The 19,906-nt window shown below is 45.8% G+C and overlaps 1 protein-coding gene across 1 annotated transcript in view; it reads right to left on the reverse strand.

Annotated features, from left to right (window-relative positions):
- The window catches only part of LOC137323411 (sperm-associated antigen 16 protein), a 982,420-nt gene that overhangs the window by 357,157 nt on the left and 605,357 nt on the right, over positions 1-19,906 (reverse strand). Inside the window, exon 12 of the mRNA XM_067986887.1 lies at positions 11,039-11,224. Coding sequence (XP_067842988.1) covers positions 11,039-11,224 — 186 coding nt within the window. The remainder of the gene's footprint in view (positions 1-11,038; positions 11,225-19,906) is intronic.

Raw genomic sequence — 19,906 nt, forward strand, 5'->3', positions numbered from 1 at the left:
CCCCCACTGTCTGCTGCCCGGTGGCAGAACCACGACGGGGAGCACCAACTGGCCAGAAGAAGCCAAGGTAAGTCTTTAAAATTGACCTCTATTAGAACTCCTTGTGGGCCAGGAGGAGCAGGAGTGCTCCCCCCACCCCCAGGCCCCACAAGGAGCCCTTGGGCCTCCCCAGCCTCGACCTCCTCCCGATCTCCAGGGCCTCCCAAACGCCAGAGGACGGGAGCAGGAGTTTGGTGTCAGTAAGCAGCTGCCACGGAACTGTGGGAACGTTCACTCGAAGTCAGTGGGAGGAGAGGTTCCAAGGCGGTTGTGGAACGGTGATCGGGTGGTGGGGGTTACTGCGTGAATGGGAGCTCCACGCTCCACTCGATCTCCAGGGAATCCCTCTCCTAATAATCGCCGATCATGCAGGAATAACCCCCCCCACCCTCCATCCCCCCCTCCCAATCACCGTTCCACAATTGCCCTGGACCCCTCCTCCCAATGACTGCCAGTGACCGATCCCATGGTCCTTGGCAGTGCCTTACTGGCACCCAATTCCAGCTCCCGCCCGCTGGCCAGATGGTGAATCTGGCCGGGTGTCGGGCTGGGAACTTTTATTTAATTGAGGCCCTGCCGTTGAGATCGGCAGGGCCTCCACATCCCCAAACTCTCCAGGGGTTTCGCCGGCTATCAGACTCACGGCCACCATTCCGCACCCCATAAAAAGTGAGGCCATGGTGTGAGACCACCTCCACAAGACATTCTCAAATTGCTTCTGCTGTATTTATATGGCATCTTATCGTGTTTCTCAGAAATACCTCAAAGTGCTTCACATGCAATTAAGTCCTTTGAAGTGCAGTGAACAAAGAGTAGAACTGCAGCTCACGCAAAGTGAAGTTCCCAGATGGCCCTTTGTTCTGAAATTTTAACTTGACTTTTCATTCATATTCATCTAATGTTCTGTACTGCCTAAAAACTTCAATTTCAATTTTTTTTTACTGTCAGCAGAAAGCCAACAGGACAATTTCTAATCACATTAAAACTTAAAACATCTTTCACATGCCTGTGATGCGAGCTCTTTGCATTTGAGGAGCAGTGTTTTCCCCTGGCCAAAGTCCACAGCAGCACCAACACTATCATTTAGGGTCGCTGGTTACAACAAACCTGAGTTATACTGCTGGTCTCAAATCTGTAAAACAGGGGCTACCTTAGTGAAGTCTGTAAACAGATTCTGCAATGCCTTTGAGTATGTCTGCAACTGAAGGTAGCAAGAATAAAATTCAGTGAGTACATACAGAATTACATAGAATTTTACAGTACCGAATCAGGCCATTCGCCCCAGCTGGTCTGTGCCGGAGTTTACATGATCCACACGAGCCTCCTCCCACCCTACTTCATCTAACCCTTTCACCATAACCTTCTATTCCTTTCTCCCTCATGTGTTTATCTAGCTTCCCCTTAAATGCATCTGTGCTATTCGCCTCAACCACTCCATGTGGTAGCGAGTTCCACATTTTCACCACTCTCTTGAGTAAAGAAGTTTCTCCTGAATTCCCAACTGGATTTATTGATGACTATCTTATATTTATGGCCCCTAGTTCTGGTCTCCTCCACAAGTGGAAACATCTTCTCTACGTCTACCCTATCAAACCTCTTCAGAATTTTGAAGACCTCGATCAGGTCACCTCTCAGCCTTCTCTTTTCTCAAGAAAAAGCCCTAGCCTGTTCAGTCTTTCAGTGACAAAAGCACCTGAAGCACAAATGTATTTTATGTTTGTTTGCATCCAATTGAAATGTTAAGTGCGATATTGTCTTTTAGGCATTGTAGTCCAAAGCCGCTGTCTGTTCATAAGTCATAAGAAGCAATGGTTGTTTAGAGCATCACTAAACATCACTATCGGGTATCATCCTTAGAGCATCATTAAGATGGGTGGTGTCCACCTCCATCCACCTCCCAGTATCCTCCATTTTAAAACATTTGATGCAAAATTGTCTTGAGGACTTTTGTACCATTGTATGAGTCTTTGAGGGGAAAGAAAGCTTTTTGTGGTTACCACCATGGGAACACCACGACAAACATGGGTCCCCATAATTCTCTCTTATGCATCTGGGGAATTACATATAATTACATAGAATGAACAGCACAAAAACAGGCCATTTAGCCCAAATGGTCTATGCCGGTGTTTATGCTCCATACGAGCCTCCGCCCACCCCTCTTCATCTCACCCTATCAACATATCGTTCTATTCGTTTCTCCCTCATGTGTTTATCTAGCATCCCCTTAAAATGTATCTATATTATTCTCCTCAACTACTCCTTGTGGTAGCGAGTTCCACATTCTAACCACTCTCTGGATAAAGAAGTTTCTCTTGAATTTCCGATTGGATTTATTAGTGACTATATTATATTTATGACCCCTAGTTTTGGTCTCCCGCACAGGTGGAAACATTTTCTCTATGTCTACTCTATCAAACTCTTTCACAATCTTAATGACCTCCATCAGGTCACCCTTCAGCCTTCTCTTTTCTTGAGGAAAGAGCACCAGCCTGTCCAATCTACCCTGATAGGTATAACCTCACAGTTCTGGTATCATCCTTGTAAATCTTTTTTGCACCTTCTTCAGTGCCTCTTTTGTAATACGGAGACCAGAACTGTGCACAAGTTTAACATAATTTCTCTGCTTTTCAATTCTGTCTGTCTAGAAATGAACCCCAGTGCTTTGTTTTCTTTTTTTTTATGACCTTATTAACTTGGGTCGCTACTTTTGGCGATTTGTGTATCTGTACCCCCAGATCCCTTTGCTCCTCTACCCCATTTAGACTCTTATTTTCCAAGGAGTATGTGGCCTCCTTATTCTTCCCACCAAAATGTAATACCTCACATTTATCTATATTGAAATTCATTTGCCAATTACATGCCCATTCTGCGTGTTTATTAACATCTTTTCGTATTTTGTCACAGTCCTCCTCAGTATTAACTATACACCCCAATTTGGTGTCATCCGCAAATTTTGAAATTGTACTTCCTCGGTTGCCAGACGCAAAGGAGAGGCAAAGAGGGCAGAGATTGGGACGCCATGTCACCACTCCCTTTTTGTTGCCCTGGGATTTCCAGGGCCTCCCGTGAGGGAAGGGGTGTGGAGGGACAGCACCTATCGCAGGCGCAGGCAAAACATTCCCGTTTAAATCAGGGAGGGGAGAGTTCCGAGCTCTCCTGCCTCATTTTCCTGAAGGTTTGCTGTTTGGGCACCCAGGTGTAGAGGCACCTGAAGAAGGCACCACAGATCTTTGTACCTGGCTTCCTTCAAATGAGAGTGTCCAAGGCACAAAGGCAGGAATGCAAGGAACTCCAAAAATGTAAGTGGCCTTTTTCTTTTTCAGGGACCTATTGGATCCTTGGGGCTGGAGGCCTGGTGGCCAATACTGCAGCAGTGGTTGTCCTTCTGCCCCCAGACTGGGCACACGCCATTGCCAGAGGGGTGGGCCTGTGTTGGGGTCATGCAAATAACCTGAGTCCACAAATCCAGGCCGGTTCAGGTCAGGTGCAGCACCAGTTCCCAGATCGGGGATGGGGGTGGGGGTGGGGTTGTAGAGGAATATGATGGCCATGATTTTATTAGCGTTATCACCAAAACATTGTCAAATTAATACAATAACTTTTGCGTTGGTCACTGTTGGCAGATTTATTTAAAAAATTTTTGGGGGCAATTAAGTTATGCAGTCATCAGGTGGAGCAATGGAACTGTTTTCCACTTTGCACCCAATGTTAGTGTCAATTATTCTGAGAGTAGATGCAAGTGAAGCCCTTTCTATTTTTCAATCATGTGGCTATGCCCCAACCTTAAAGCAGCATGCTTTCCTGCATCATTTATAAGAATATTAATTGGGGTGGCATAACAACAGGCTACATGCAGCGATAACTGGAATCAGGGCAGATGTCTCAACGTTGATCTTGATAGCTCAAAATGTTCTGCAGTGTAAAGGGGCAAGCCAATAGCTGTGCCATGATCTGGTGTGAACTCTGAAAGCCATGGTTCAGCAGACAATGGGTAAATGTAAGTCTGTATTCCTTTGCATATAAGTGAACAGAACTTCAGATGATGAACCTATAGAATCATTGAATAGTACAGCAGAGATGGAGGCCATTCGGCTCATCGTGCCTGTGCCAGCTCTTTGAAAGAGCTATTCAATTAGTCCTACTCCCCTGCATTTTTCCCTTTTTAATTATATATCCAATCCCCTTTTGAAAGTTACTGTTGAATCTGCTTCCACCACACTTTCAGGCAGTGCATTCCAGATCATAACAACTCGCTGTGTAAAAAAAAAATTCTCCTCATCTCCCTCCTGGCTTTTTTGCCAATTATCTTAAATCTGTGTCCACTGGTTACCGTCCCTTCTGCCAGTGGAAACAGTTTCTCTCTGTCTACTCTACCAAAACCTTCATAATTTTGAACACATCTATTAAATCTCCCATTAACCTTCTCTGCTCTAATGAGAACAATCCCAGCTTCTCTAATCTCTCCACATAACTGAGGTCCCTCATCCTTAGTATCATTTTTGTAAATCTCCTCTACACCCCCTCTCTAAAGCCTTGACAGGAATCTGTCTGGGAGAATTCCACAGGCAGGAAAAATACTAATTTTCATCTCTGGCACAGATAGGATGGATGGTGGGCTGGGCAAACGATGATGTTGGTGGGAGGACCAATCGATTTTAGTGGTTGAGCCCCATTTAAACAAGCGAGCTGCCAGCACTGCTTACACGCAGCTCGCCATTTGTGAGGGCAGGAATTCTGGCAGGGCAGCCCATTGTCATGGGCCTGCAGCAGCCACCTTAAAGGGGAGGGGCTGGAATCATCAGGAGTGAAACGGAGAAGCAGTTTTCAGAAGGAGGAAAATGTTTGTAGCATCCACAACAGCAAGGGGATAAAGTAATTGAACACACGAGACTGCAAAAAAAAAAGTGCCAGACCTGCTTCCAGATTTCCCTGGAAATGGCCACCACCCAACCAAGAGACTCAGATAAAGTCTGATGTCTTTTAAATGTTACCCAGGCTGCAGGTTCCTTAGAAGATCCTAGCCTGGGGCTAGTGTAATCCTTATAGATTGTTAGAAAAGGCAGAGGCTTTATCGTGGCTGATGGGCACCGCAGGGACTGGAGTGCTTGGTTGATACTGGAAACAACATTATTATTTAATTTGAGAAGTTTCTTTTGTTTTTTTATGATTTAATTTTCTATTAGTTGTGCCCCTTTAAAAGGGGAACTTTTGTAGGTTTTTTTGTTTGATGACAGTGTCTCCATATTGTTTCAACGAAAGAGTAGAAATCTGTTACCATAGTAACTCATCTTTTTAGGTGTCTGACTTGGGGGGTGGGGTGTGGTCTATAACAATTATCTATAATTAGGCCCTGCCATGAGACTGGTCCACTTGCCCCCAGTAAAGGTTGAGGGTTGGAGGGTTAGAGTTGGAGTGTTGGAGTTTGTGGAGTTGGAGGGTTGGAATTGGAGTTGGAGGGTTGGAATTGGAGGGTTGGAGTTTTGGAGGGTTGGAGTTTTGGAGGGTTGGAGTTTTGGAGGGTTGGAGTTTTGGAGGGTTGAAGTTTTGGAGGGTTGAAGTTTTGGAGGGTTGAAGTTTTGGAGGGTTGAAGTTTTGGAGGGTTGAAGTTTTGGAGGGTTGGAGTTTTGGAGAGTTGGAGTTTTGGAGAGTTGGAGTTTCGAAGAGTAGGAGTCAGAGGGTTAGATCAGAGGGTTGGAGTTTTGGAGGGTTGGAGTTGGAGTTGGAGGGTTGGAGTTGGAGTTGGAGTCTTCCCATGGTTTGAGGGCCAATTGAGGAAGAAGCATGTGATGAAAATGGTAACCGGCAGACCTTCAGCAGCGAGTCTGCAGTTTTACTTTTGTTGCAATTTTCATCCTGCTACCGCCCCATTTACAGACATAAACAGGGTGGTAGCTAGACGAAAATCAGCCCTACTGTGTCACGCTTTGTCACTGGTATTGTGTGTATAAAGTCCTTAGACCAATGCAGATCATTCCAATGAAGGTGCAACAGCTGCTGCATCCCTTGCATAACCATGGAGGAACAAGATGAAACAAAGGGAACTCTTGTGATCATATTCTAGCTGTTCAGCTTCATAAGTCTCACTGCTCAGCCACTTCTCTGCACTACTGAAGAGGATGGACTTTGGAATGGAGTAGGTCAACATCATTCTTAATGACTTTGAACCCTGTTTTGAAATTGGAAAACTATTGGGTTTTACTAATAATCATCATTGGGCAGGTATAAGCTTTGTTAAAGAAAGAAAGAACTTGCATTTATACAGTGCCTTTCACAATCTCAGGATATCCCAAAGCACTTTACAACCAATGAAGTACTTTTAAAGTGTAGTCACTGTTGTAAGGTAGGAAACGCGGCAGCCAATTTGCACACAGCAAGATTCCACAAACTGTAATATGAAAATGACCAGGTAATCTGTTTTAATAATGTTGGCTGAGGGATAGATATTGGCCTGGACATCAGGGACAACTCCCCTGCTCTTCTTTGAATAGTGGGATCTTTTACAACCACCTCAGAGGGCAGATGGGGCATCGTTTTAACATCTCATCCAAAAGACGGCACCTCCGACAGTGCAGCACTCCTTTGACTAATGACGTTGCTGGGAATTCCAGGTCAGATAGAATGCCAATCAACCGAAATATAAGGACTCCCTGGGCTGCACTGACACTACAAGCCATGAGGCTAAGAATCCTGGTGTAAGTGCAGGGATGCGCCTGCCTGGGACTGACTTAAGCACTGACTGCCAAAATTTGAGGCGTCTTAATTTAAATCCAAATGCCAAATGCCCATGCTACTAGGAGCACATCTTGGGTGTCCAGCAACCAAAGGAGGCTGCATACTGTTTCAGGTCCAGAAGGAAGGTGCTAGGTCCTCCCCCCCAACCCTGGATACATCTTTATTATGCCCTCTCAGTCCCCCCCATTCCCACTTATGGAAAGAGGCCGAAAATTCAATTAAATAATTCTTTGATATTTGATGGTTCAGGCCAGGCCCCACACTTGGACCCCAACCAGCACCAATTGGCAATGCAGTACGCCTGATTTTGCTGGATATGCCAGCCGCTGATTGGACACAGAGCTGCTTGTGCCACTGGACTTCTTTGGAGCGGGAAAAGGTGAGACCTCACAGATTCCCAGTCTAAGTTTTGTCCCTTTCAACAGGTCGGAGCAGGTCAGAGGCTGGGTATTCTGCAGCGAGTGACTCACCTCCTGACTCCCCAAAGCCTTTCCACCATCTACAAGGCACAAGTTAGGAGTGTGATGGAATATTCTCCACTTGCCTTGATGAGCGCAGCTCAATTAACACTCACGAAGCTTGACACCATCCAGGATAAAGCAGCCTGCTTGATTGGCACCCCATCCAACACCTTAAACATTCACTCCATCCACCACCAGCGCACCGTGGCTGCAGTGTGTACCATCTACAAGAAGCATTGCAGCAACTCGGCAAGGCTTCTTTGACAGCACCTCCCAACCCCGCGGCCTCTACCGCCTAGAAGGACAAGGGCAGCAGGCACATCGGAACAACACCACCTGCACGTTCCCCTCCAAGTCACACACCATCCCGACTTGGAAATATATCGCCGTTCCTTCATCGTCGTTGGGTCAAAATTCTGGAACTCCCTTCCTAACAACACTGTAGGAGAACCTTCACCACAAGGACTGCAGCGGTTCAAGAAGACGGCTCACCACCACCTTCTCAAGGGCAATTAGGGATGGGCAATAAATGCTGGCCTTGCCAGCGACTCCCACATCCCATGAATGAATTAAAAAAAACTCCTGTAGGATTTTTGGCATACCTTGTGATTTTTCATACAAGGTGTTAACTGCCCTTTTCTCGTAGGTTTTAATGAGCCACAATCAAAACAGTTCCAATACAGGCAATTTTGTACAAAATGGTTTCTCTAGTGGGACAAGGAAAGTGAGGATGACCATGACATGCACTGGAGAGCCTAGGAGAGCAGGTAGCCTGGCTCTGTTGTACTACATCGACCATCTCAAGTAGCCTATTCTGTGAGTGATGCATCTCCTATGCCCTCCGTACACCTGAGCTATCCTCTCCTCATGAGAGACAGCCAGCAATGTCCAATGGATTAGTCCTATGTGCCCGAAAACTCTTTTCAGCTAATTCCAGGTATAATTTGGAATTAAACGCCTCTGCCTGAGTTTCTCACAATTGGCCTTTAACAAGATTTAAGCAAAACAATTATTTTTTTTCCAATTCCCACAAACACTTTTTAGGATAAGTGCAAGACTCAGAAAAGTACTAAAACTGAATGAATAGCCTGTTACCATTTCTGCCGGTGCTGTACCCCTGTTTACCCACCTCTACTTTTTCATCAAAACAGACACAGGAAAATATGGCTTATCTTGACCAAAGGCCATAACAGTATATCCTACTACATCACTGCGACATTTCCCAATGCAAACATTTCCCAGACCTATAACTATTTTAGAATTTATACCGGTTCAAGGACATGGGTCGTTTGCAACCCATAGGAACAACTTTCACCTCTTCTGAATTTACAACACAGAAACAGGTCATTCAGCCCAACTGGTCATGCCGGTGTTTATGCTCCACACGAGCCTCCTTCCATCTCTCTTCATCTCACCCTATCAACATAACCTACCATTCCATTCCCCCTCATGTGTTTATCTAACTTCCCCTTTAATGCTATTCGCCTCAGCTACTCCTTGTGGTAGTAAGTTCCACATTCCAACCTCTCTCTGAGTAAAGAAGTTTCTCCTGAAAGCCCCATTGGATTTATTAGTGACTTCTTATCTCAGTTTTATGACCTCTAATTTAATTTAATTTCACTTAGAATGCAGGTCGAATGAAACTACAGACTGCTCGGTGAGTCTGCTGGTAGATAAAGTGCCTGCTTGGAGATTAGTATCCGTGCGGCAGACTATTCTGTGAAAGAAATATCTGCCGTGCAGCATGTTTCAGGACTGACAACATATGCTATAAACATGCCAATCACGTTGATTTTGGTAGATTCACATATCAGATCAGAGAGGTGTGCAGTGAGAATCCTGTTGCAGAATAGTATTTTTCAATGTGTTCTTGACATTAAAAATTGTTTTTCTGCTGCAAAAAGCTCAATTCATATTTCATCTGTTCCTATGAGGACCGGGCTGTAAAAGTCAGGAAAAAGTCATGGTTTCTACATTCCAAAATTAATTCCTTTATTTAGCTGACAAGTGCATGCATTCAACCTCATAATTGAATATTCTGACAGTATAATGTAAAAGCTTGGGGGTTGTTAGCATGAGAAGTTTATTGAGATTCTGTTGAATCAGCATCTTCTTTACTTCACAAACACAAACTTTGATTTTCTGCAGTGAAAGGGACTCAGGGATTCACATAATAGTAATGAAAATGCAGCTTTTGAATCTTTACTGCCTCTGGTAAAGTTACTCAAGGGTTGCTCTGTGAGTCACAGATGTGCTTTATATTATATTGTTACAAATTAGCCTATGTAAATCAACAGCAATTAAAATATAAGCCAATCCATTATTAAAATCTGAGGTGGTGTAGAAATGCATAAAGAGATACTTGACCATATTAATGTAGAAATGCATGAACAGTTACTTGACCATAGTAAAGAAGAAATGCATGATGGATATTTGACCATGTTAACTCTTTGGCTCACATAATGGGGTAGCTACAGCACACACACACACAGAAAGACACAATTGTGTAATTACGTTTAAGCCTTGGTATGTTGATAATTAAGTTGGCTGTGCAGGTGCTTAGTACCGTCTGGCCCCCCGAGCAGATAAGGGCATTGCTGACTATAAAATATAATGAGAATACAGTTTCTTGAGAGGCCATGTGGCCTTGAGACTGACTTCAGTCCTACTGATGACCAGCTCAAGAATGTAGGGAGGCTAGTGTGCTCAGGCCTACGAGGCCTACGTGCCAATGTAGGAATGAGCTATGGACGTCCAGAGGGGGCAGGCTCACTACTTGATTGACCAACTACCTGAACCAATAAAGAATGTATATGTACGCCCATATTCTATGACAGGTGGACATTACTAATTAAACTGTATAAATGTGAACTGTTTCCTTTGTTCAGTGAAGAGGTTGTTCTGACCATTGTTCAGAATACAGCTTCCCTTGTATACAAGTCAATTAAAGTAAAACTTTTCCCTTTGTGATACTGGTCTGAGTGTGTTAGTGCATTGGTATAGTGTTAAGTTTCGACAGTGGAAGGTTAGAAAAATATGAATTAACACAACGATCAAAAATATAATTTGAAAGAAAAACTTGCATTTATATAGCACCTTTTACAACCTCAGGACGTCTTGTGAATTTATTATAAATGTGCAGACACAAATATTAAACTGGTGCTAGTAAAGATAATGCACATTCTCGTACCAACAGTGCCAGGGTCAAAGGTGCAGGCTTTTTTCTGAAACCATTGTAGGTTTGGCCTAAAAGTTCGAAACTTCCCAGCTTTTAAGCTGCTTTTAAAGGAATCATTTCCATGCACGCTGAATAAAACGATATGAGGTATCAGTATTTATTTTAACATTGACCTATTAGTACTCTCCATCTCTACCAATATCCTAGTCCTGATTAACAAAGTAAGCGCCTTTGATGTGGGAAACTGAGTGATACAGGAAGTAATAAATAATTTGAAGTGTCAAAGGTCACAGAGGTTATCACGGCTTCATACACCATGAACCACAAGAGCAAAATCTGAGTGGTTTATAAACATTCACCTGAACCCTTTATGAGGCACTACCTTGTAACCACTTCCATTATTGTTTTTAGTATTTATACAGAAGAGTTTGTAGGTGTAGTTTAATTTCATATTTTGGTGAAATCAAATTAATTGTATACACCAACAACCACTGTAAGCTGAGTAGCTGTTGCATGATAAGAGCTACACTGCAAATTCATTGAGTGATCGTTTATATTTGATACCAGAAAGTAACAGCCGATATCTGAAAAATGAGCTACAAAAAGAATGGAGAAAAATTTTCCTCACCTGTTAATATCCCAGATCCTAACGGTGTTATCCATGGAACAAGATGCTACAAAGTCACCACAGGTGTGCCATGAACAGCCCCAGACAGCATGAAGATGTCCTGTAAATGTGAGTATGCACTCAACCTTTGTGAAATCCCATATCTTCACTGTAGTGTCTCCACTGGCAGTAGCAAGCATGTTACCACTGCAGAAAAAGGAAATAATAGTATGAGACTTTGATATAGTGTTTCCCTTTCATTTTGTCTCCTTCTATTTCAGTCAGGAGGATGGGACAGTACATCTCATCAATGCATGACAAACCGACAGAAAGTATCGAAAGAACTGGTCACACTAATTTCATTACCCTCTCCCTGAGATAAAACATTCTGTTGGATTGCTTCATAGGAAGATAGGAATTGCTAGACGAAAGTCCATCTAGTTTGCCTTCTACCATCTTGGTGCATGATGCAATGATAAGGGAGTTGCTGACTAATCATACCAATTAATTTTCATCAATTAATCTACAACAGACCCAGAGGTTCATTTAGAGGTTCAACTAAAATGGTATAACCTGCTCAGTGAGGAAAAGGGAATACAGAAGTCAGTTTGAAGCAAAGAGTTTTAGCTACAAAACTTTGTTTGAATGGCTAACACTCCATTTTTAATACTTTGGCATAGATGTTATAGTCTATGTCCAGAATTACGTTTGTAATGAAGCACTGGAGCAGTTGATTGCCCCACAGGCATGATGCATTGATGTACCAACATGTTGCTGTATAGGTAAGATCTGAATAAATGTCCACAAATCCACAAATGGCAGGTATTCATCGAGTGTTCAGTACAAGAAAGATAGAATTAGAGGATGAATCAATACTTACCAATTTATATAGAATTATTGCCTTAAAAATGCAACAAAATTTTATTTTTATTAAAAATTCCAGTTATACATTGACAGTAAGTTTCCACTTAGAAACCTTTTCTAACTAAATATGGCCATGAGCTCTGAAAATCTTGTGAAATAAAAATGAGTCTGGTTTATTCTGTTTTCCAGATTCAGGTCTTATTTGGGGTACAATCCAGTTACTTTGATTAAAAAAAATGTTTAAACAAATGTATTTTCCAGATTAAGTGCCAGACAGTGAGGGATTGAAAATATTTTTAAAAATCTTATATTATAATTTGTATTTTGAAACAATACAAGTCCAAAAATTGTCAGTCTACACAGGTCCTCATGCTGGCAGTGCGTAGAGTAGGGAGATGATAACGCAACTCAGTGTGGAAAGCTGATTTGAAGCAGTCAGCAGCATTTTTGAACTCCCCGCTCCAGCTAATGTACTGACCTAACCTTGCATAGCTGAACAGGAGTTAAAGGGCATGAAGGACCCCCCCCACCAGTGCTATTTAAAGGGATCATGCAGGAGTTACAGGTTAGTTGCTGGATTATTTCTGGCTGCTGGTGCAATTGTACATGTTTTTGGAAGTTTCCTATACTTGGCCAAAGTTGCAATATTCTATGGAGAATGATCTGGCTCGTCTTGCAGTAGTTAGTGGCATTTAAAATAGTCTGCTGAAAAATGTTGCTTTCAGACATGGGTGTCCTGCTGGGGTTCTTCTGGGAATTGAACATGACTGGGAGCATGAAGAGAGGCCACGCAGAGCAGGACAAGCTGCTAGAAGAGGGAGGAGGAGGAGGAAGCGCAGGGCACTCAGCAGGAGGCCATATCCAAGGAGGGTCTTCAGGGACCAATTCTCTTACCTCAACTTCAGTGATGACCAGTGCATCCGACGGCTGCGGTTCAATAAAGAGGTCGTGACGGAGATTTGTCAACTGCTGTAACCACAACTGCAGCTTCAGAGCAGGGAAAGGACAGCATTACCTGTGGCTGTCAAGGTAACCGTGGCGCGTAATTTTTACAGCACTGGCTCCTTTCGGGCTGCTGCTGGCAGTATGAGCAACATCTCGCAGTTTGCAGTGCACTGCTGTATAAGGGAGGTCACTGAGGGTCTGTACCCACTCAGAAACAGATTCATCTCATTCCCTCTTGCTAGAGACAAGCAGCAGGAACGAGGACGAGGGTTTGCTCACATTGCAGGCTTCCCCATAGTGCAGGGTGCCATTGACTGCACGCATATTGCCATGCGTGCTCCATATCTGAACTCGGCCATATTCATGAACAGAAAAGGATTCCACTCCCTCAATGTACAGCTGGTGCGCGACCACACACAGCAGATCATGCAGGTCAATGCCCGTTACCCTGGCAGCAGTCATGACTCCTTCATTCAGCGGCAGTCCTCCTTGCCACCTATATTTCAACCAGCTGCGGCAAGTGAAAGGCTGGCTACTGGGCAACAAGGGTTATCCCCTTGTGAAATGGCTCATGACTCCGGTCCGGAATGCACACACACATGTGCACAGCAGACCTACAACGAGAGCCATACTGCCACAAGGAACATCATCGAGCCCACCATAGGCGTCCTCAAGCAACGCTTCCGCTGCCTGGACCGCTCTGGAGGAGCCCTGCAGTACTCAGCTGAGCAGGTATCAAGATTTGTCGTTGTATACTGCATGCTGCACAACCTTACCATTATGAGGTAACAGCCCTTGCCACCGCCTATCAGGTGAGAACCTGAACAACAGGCAGAGGAAGATGTGGAGGAGTACGAGGAGGAGGAGGAAGAGATGGAGGAGGAAGTGGAGGAAAAGGTGGAGGAGGATGTGGAGGAGAAGGAGGAGGTCGAGGTGCAGCAGGAAGTGGAGGAAGAGGCAGGGAGGTTATAAGGTAGACAGATCCTGTTTGCCAGGGCTCTGCGTGGTCAGATTATTAATGAGCAATACCAATAACCTCAACAGCACCTCCCCATTCACCAACAGTCCCACACTCCTTACCTCTCCTCTCTCACATGACCATCAAATCGTCCTCCTTATAATTACACATAGCTTCCTCCCTCAGCTTATCACAGAATTAAAAACCACCACCAAATGCAAATTCAAATCCACATTTATAAATTAACACATGAAATTATGCAAACAAAATTAGACGATTCATACATGTGCATTCGCTTAGTGCCTGTCGCTCGTGTGCCTTTACCTTTCCTAGTGCTTTATGAGGTGCTTCCCCAATGGCTGGAGCATGGGAGATGGATGGCTGCTGACCTTCGATTGAGGAGAGTGCAGATGGCCTTGGAGGACGACCTCGAGCAGCTCTGGACCCAGAGAGCTCGGTTTCAGACTGCACCATCTCAGCCTTGGATGCAGCAATCTGGCCTATCTGGCTGACAGGCAACGGCCAGTGCACTGGTGGAATGGCAAGGGTGGGAGCAGGAATGCTGTCATCCTGAGAGAGGACAGCGGGTTCGTCTTCCAAGGCGCCACTGCCATTCTGCCGGGGCGGCGCCTCAGCAATCCTGGTGATCTGTTGGAGCACAGATTGCTGTACAGCTGTGACGCCCTGGAAGCCCCTTTCAATAGTGGTACCCAGAGCGACGATAGCAGTAGTCCGAGCTTCCAAGGCAGCAGTCAGACCTTGGATGGCAGATGTTTGTGCTGCAATGGAAGCTGTGACATTGGTCATCAGATGCTGTATCATGGTGGGTCCCACAGGTGTGCTAATGGAGGTGACCACCTGTTCCATGTGGGAAAGGATGGGCTCCAAACTTGGCGCAAAGCCCTGTGCCAAGTTGCAGCTGGACTCCTTCATGCCCCTTGACATTGTGAATAGGCTTCCTGGCAGGCCTTCCAGTGCACCAAGCATTTCATTGTGTATGCCCATCAGCCGCCTTCTGTAGCCTGGCCCATCGTAGTCATCATCCGACTCCTCTGCAGCAGAACCAGTGAACGACCTTGCCCTCCAGCACCTGCGGTCCGTTCCCCCCGCCCCGGCTCCTGTGCACTTGTGCCCGGTGTCTCACCACATGCAGATCCCTCCTCTATTCTAGCCTCTAAACTACGTTTAGTATCTGTCTCCGAGCTGATGGCTGTGAGTGTAAGATCAAATGACGGTGTGTCTTCATCATCACTGTCATCTTCTTCTGCCTCCTTTAACTGTGCCGGTTCCAGTTCTTGGGTATTTAAATGACAAAGGGACACAGGTTGAGTTGTGGTGAAGGGAGAGGAGACAGTAAGATGTACATGCTCACACCATCTGCAGCATGTGAGTCGGAAAAGATTGTGGGATGAGGGAGAAGTGGGAAGCGAGAAGGAGGATTCGATATGCAGAGATCCTTATCATCGATACCTCCAGCACCACCAGTGGCCACGGCCTCAGATTGGCCCTTCCCATGATGGCCAGCACTGTCTCCTCCACGGGAGATAAAACATGTAGGCGTACCTATCCTTCTTCAGTTCTTTCTTTCTGCCTTCTGTAATGCGCCACCTTCTCCTGCCAGAAAGAGGGAAGTGTGTTAGTGAGTGTCCTGCAAGATGTTTGGATGATGTGGCTGTCATGGTCGAATAGCTGCCAGCATGTGTGACCTGTGAGTTGTGGGCGTGCAGCTTTCAACGGTGTTAATATGTGAGGGTGAGATGAAGCATCTGATTTGAAGAGTTGAGTACTGATGGAAAGAGTTTGTTGGTAGGTGGGTGATGGGTGTAATGCGTGGAGCAGTGGATGAGGCTAGTGGTGCAGTTGGTAGAAGATGCCACTTGACAATTGAACTCACTCACCTTGACCACTCGTGTCAAATCATTGAACTTCTTCCTGCATTACTTCCATGTTTTTGGAGCTATGCTCCTGGCATTGACCTCGTCCGCTACTTCCTCCCACTGCCTCTTGAGCATATGTCTGGAGGGCCTCCAGGCCCCCGCCGCTGTGGATATAGGATGGCTCTCCGCCTGTCCACCTCTTCCACCAGGGCCTCTAGTGCATCATCCGAAAACCTTGGTGCATGCTCTCTTGCAGGCGCAGCCATTCTTCAATATATTGCAGCACAGATTCACTTCCCAATTGACTTCAACCGCTTCCCGCAGCCACAGTGCACCTCCCCTTTAAGAGGTTCAGGCTGCCTTTAAGTAGTGCTAGACACTCCCGATATTGGGGCCCCCTGCTGATGTGTGCGACCAATCAACAGCACAGGTAGCGCTGGCTGCACGCAGCAATCATTTAAATCATCAGGCAGCACGAATGTTACGTGCTGCCTGCATCGAAACGATGCGCAGGTTGATCACGCACCACGATCCCAGCGCCTGTTTTCGGGGATTATCCAATATACCCCTAGTGTCACAATACGTTAAATGAAGCACTCAATGAAAAGAACAAGCTCAGGATTATTTCTCATGAAGGTTTTGGGGCTTCTCTGATTTGCCGTAAGATGAAAGGGAAAATGTTTTAAAACAGCTCCTGATTTTACAAACAAAAGGTGTACAGAATACGATGTGGCATAGACTTACATAGAATGTACAGCACAGAAACAGGCCATTCGGCCCAACTGATCCATTCTGGTGCTTATGTTCCACACAAACCTCCTCCCACCCCTATTCCTTTCTCCCTCATGTGTTTATCTGGCTTCCCCTTAAATGCACCTATGCTAGTCGCCTCAACTACTCCACGTGGTAGTGAGATCCACATTCTAACCTGAATTCCTTATGTAGGAACATAGGAACAGGAGTAGGCCATTCAGGCCCTCGAGCCTGCTCCGACATTTGATAAGATCATGGCTGATCTGAGATCTAACTTCATATATCTGCCTTTGGCCCATATCCCTTAATACCTTTGGTTGCCAAAAAGCTATCGATCTCACATTTAAATTTAGCAATTGAGCTAGCATCAATTGCCGTTTGCAGAAGAGAGTTCCAAACTTCTACCACCCTTTGTGTGTAGAAATGTTTTCTAATCTCACTCCTGAAAGGTCTGGCTCTAATTTTTAGACTGTACCTCCTACTCCTAGAATCCCCAACCAGCGGAAATAGTTTCTCTCTATCCACCCTATCTGTTCCCCTTAATATCTTATAAACTTCGATCAGATCACCCCTTAACCTTCGAAACTCTAGAGAATACAACCCCAATTTGTGTAATCTCTCCTCGTAACTTAACCCAGGTATCATTCTAGTAAACCTACGCTGCACTCCCTCCAAGGCCAATATGTCCTTCTGAAGGTGCGGTGCCCAGAACTGCTCACAGTACTCCAGGTGCGGTCTAACACCTCTGGAGGACTAGAGTACAAGGGGGCATAACTTCTGCCCCCTTGTACTCTAGTCCTCTAGATATAAAGGCCAGCATTCCATTAGCCTTATTGATTATTTTCTGATATCGTAGTGATACAGCACAGAAGGAGGCCGTTCGGCCCATCATGCCTGTGCCAGGTTAATTGATACCATTATTAATCTAGGTTGCTTTAGTTTTAGCTTTGTAATGTCAATTCAGTTCTCTTGTACTGCTAGGCTCAGTAACTCATCCAAGTCATTCTTTGATGTCAATATTCAATGTTTAAAGAAAAAAAAAATCTGCTGGAAAAAATGAAAAGGATGTTGAAGTTGACCCCAATTTTTTTAATCTTACTGACTTTTAAAACAGGCCCCGAAGATGAAGTTCCTGACATACAGTGGACAATTGCATGCATGTTGCTATAACTATTGCAAAATTAACTTTATGTAATTTTGAATCAATTGCTGTTCAATTACGAGTACTGCAGATTTAGGACTATGAAATCAGTACAGTGTCTCTAATTAGAATTTTTGCTACGTATTTATATGATTCATTAGTGTCCATCTTATATTTATGGCCCCTAGTTTTGGACTCCCTCGCAAGTGGAAACATTTTCCCTACGTCTATCAAACCGTTTCATAATCTTAAAGATCTCTATCAGATTACTCCTCAGCCTTCTCTTTTCGAGAGAAAAGAGCCCCAGCTTGGTCAATCTTTAATAAATCTAATTATCTTTTTAATTTATTTCCAAGTTGTACAATCTTTAAACAAATAGAAGATTCATCTAGAAGTGTCAGTGATGCCATACAGAAAGTTGTGAAATCTTTAAAAAATACATTCAAAGGCCCCGATATTAGGAGGGAGGTGGGTTGGCAGCGGGGGGTCGACTGGGCACGTGGGTAACGCGCCCAGTGAAATTGGGGTGCTCCGCACGCGATCGGAGCCTAATTGAAGGTACTTAAGCGTGCTTCCGGGTTTCCCGTTGCAGACCTGCGCAGCGGGCGCACTGCACACCCGCATCACAGGGTGTCAGCAGGAGGAGCCCTATTTAAAGGGGCAGTCCTCCAATGCTCCTCCTGCATCAAAGAACCATATTGGCAGCATGGAGCAGCCCAGAGGCAAGACTGCTCCAAGGTTCTCAGACTCCTCACTCCAGGTGCTGCTCGATGGGGTCAGGAGGAGGAGGGAAACGTTTTTCCCATCTGATGGGATGAAGTGGCTTGCCTCTGCCGCCAAGAAGGCCTGGCTCGAGGTGGCAGAGAAGGTCACCAGCAGCAGAAACATCTCCCGAACCTGGGTCCAGTGCAGGAAGCACTTTAATGACCTAACCAGGTCAGCCTAAGTGAGTATGCTTACTCATTCTCCCACACTCCGTCTTCCACATCACCTCCACCACCACACAACTCCTTTTGCATTGCCACCACAACGCCCTCGCATCACTCCTCACATCCACTCAACCATCATCCTCACCTTGCCTGCACTTACTCACCGCCCCAGTTCCCATTCGAACACTACCACGCAACCCAATCCTCATACAATCTCATGGCTATGTCTCTCACGCACCCTCCCATGCATCTCCCGCACGGTCACCTCCACTCACACCAATGCATGCAGCGGGTCACTATGCAACCATCACGCAATCACGCCTCTCTGTGTTTTGCCTTGATAGGAGAAGAGATGCCAGAATGCCCGGGAGAGGGCAAGGACCAGAAGGGGCCCGCCACACCAGGTAGTCCTCAACGACTCAAAGCAGCAGGCACTGGAATTAAGCCGTACGCTGGAGTGCCTGTCCGTGGCGGACGCTGAGACTGGGAGCGCACAAGAGGCTGGTGACGGAAATCTAACACTCAGCATTCATGATAGCGAATGATCTTAACATCACTTGGCATCTGTAACACCTCAACATCTGTCCACATGCTTAATATTGCTTTCTGTTCTCTTGCAGGGCCATCTGCGACTGCCGTGATCGTGGAGGGCAATTCCTCAGAGGACCTGCTGGCCTCTGAGGGGACATCGTCACATCTGAGCCAGCCATCCACCAGCGCAGATACACACACCTCGGTGGCTCCCTGTCCTCAGTTAGTTGGGGTTGCACATGGTAAGTCACCACGCACACGTGAGCATGAGCAGAGCTTGGTGGCAGGGGCAGCCCTGGAGAGTCCGCGTTGGGGGGGAGCACTCTTCTCCAGGCTGGAACAGTTGCCACGCGCACTCTCCACAATCACGCAGAGGATGGAGGAGTCCAACTCCTGCATGAGTGGAATACTGTCACAGGGACATGAAGGCATCTCTGAGATAGTGTCGCAGTTAAGTGCGGGAATGTCTGCGATGGAGGAAAGGCTAGCCTCCATCGAGCTTCAAGCACGGCTCAACAATGAGTCCATTCAGGCCCTGACAACAGCCGTTCGGATTCAAGGTGAGCAACATTCTGCTGCCTTAAACAGGCTGACAGATACATCACAACTGGCCTTCCAAGGCTTCACACAAGTCCTCCAAACTGTCGTCCAGCAGGGTGGAAGGAGTGATGTGGGCCTGGGCCAGGAGAGGGATGATGGCGAAAGGGGACATGGAAGTGGGGACGCCACTCAAAGCGCTCCCACGTCTCACTCGTTGCCCCCCCTCTCAACCAGTACCCGCAATGCTGCCTCCTCTCCAGGTGGTCGAGTCTTTGGAGGGGCCCTCACGGGCACCGAAACCCAGAGGGCGTCCGCGCAAAGCATCTCATCGGTCAGGGCATGGACTAGAGC

The sequence above is a fragment of the Heptranchias perlo genome, chromosome 7 (genome assembly GCF_035084215.1).
Source record: "Heptranchias perlo isolate sHepPer1 chromosome 7, sHepPer1.hap1, whole genome shotgun sequence".
In the NCBI taxonomy this organism is placed as follows: domain Eukaryota; kingdom Metazoa; phylum Chordata; class Chondrichthyes; order Hexanchiformes; family Hexanchidae; genus Heptranchias; species Heptranchias perlo.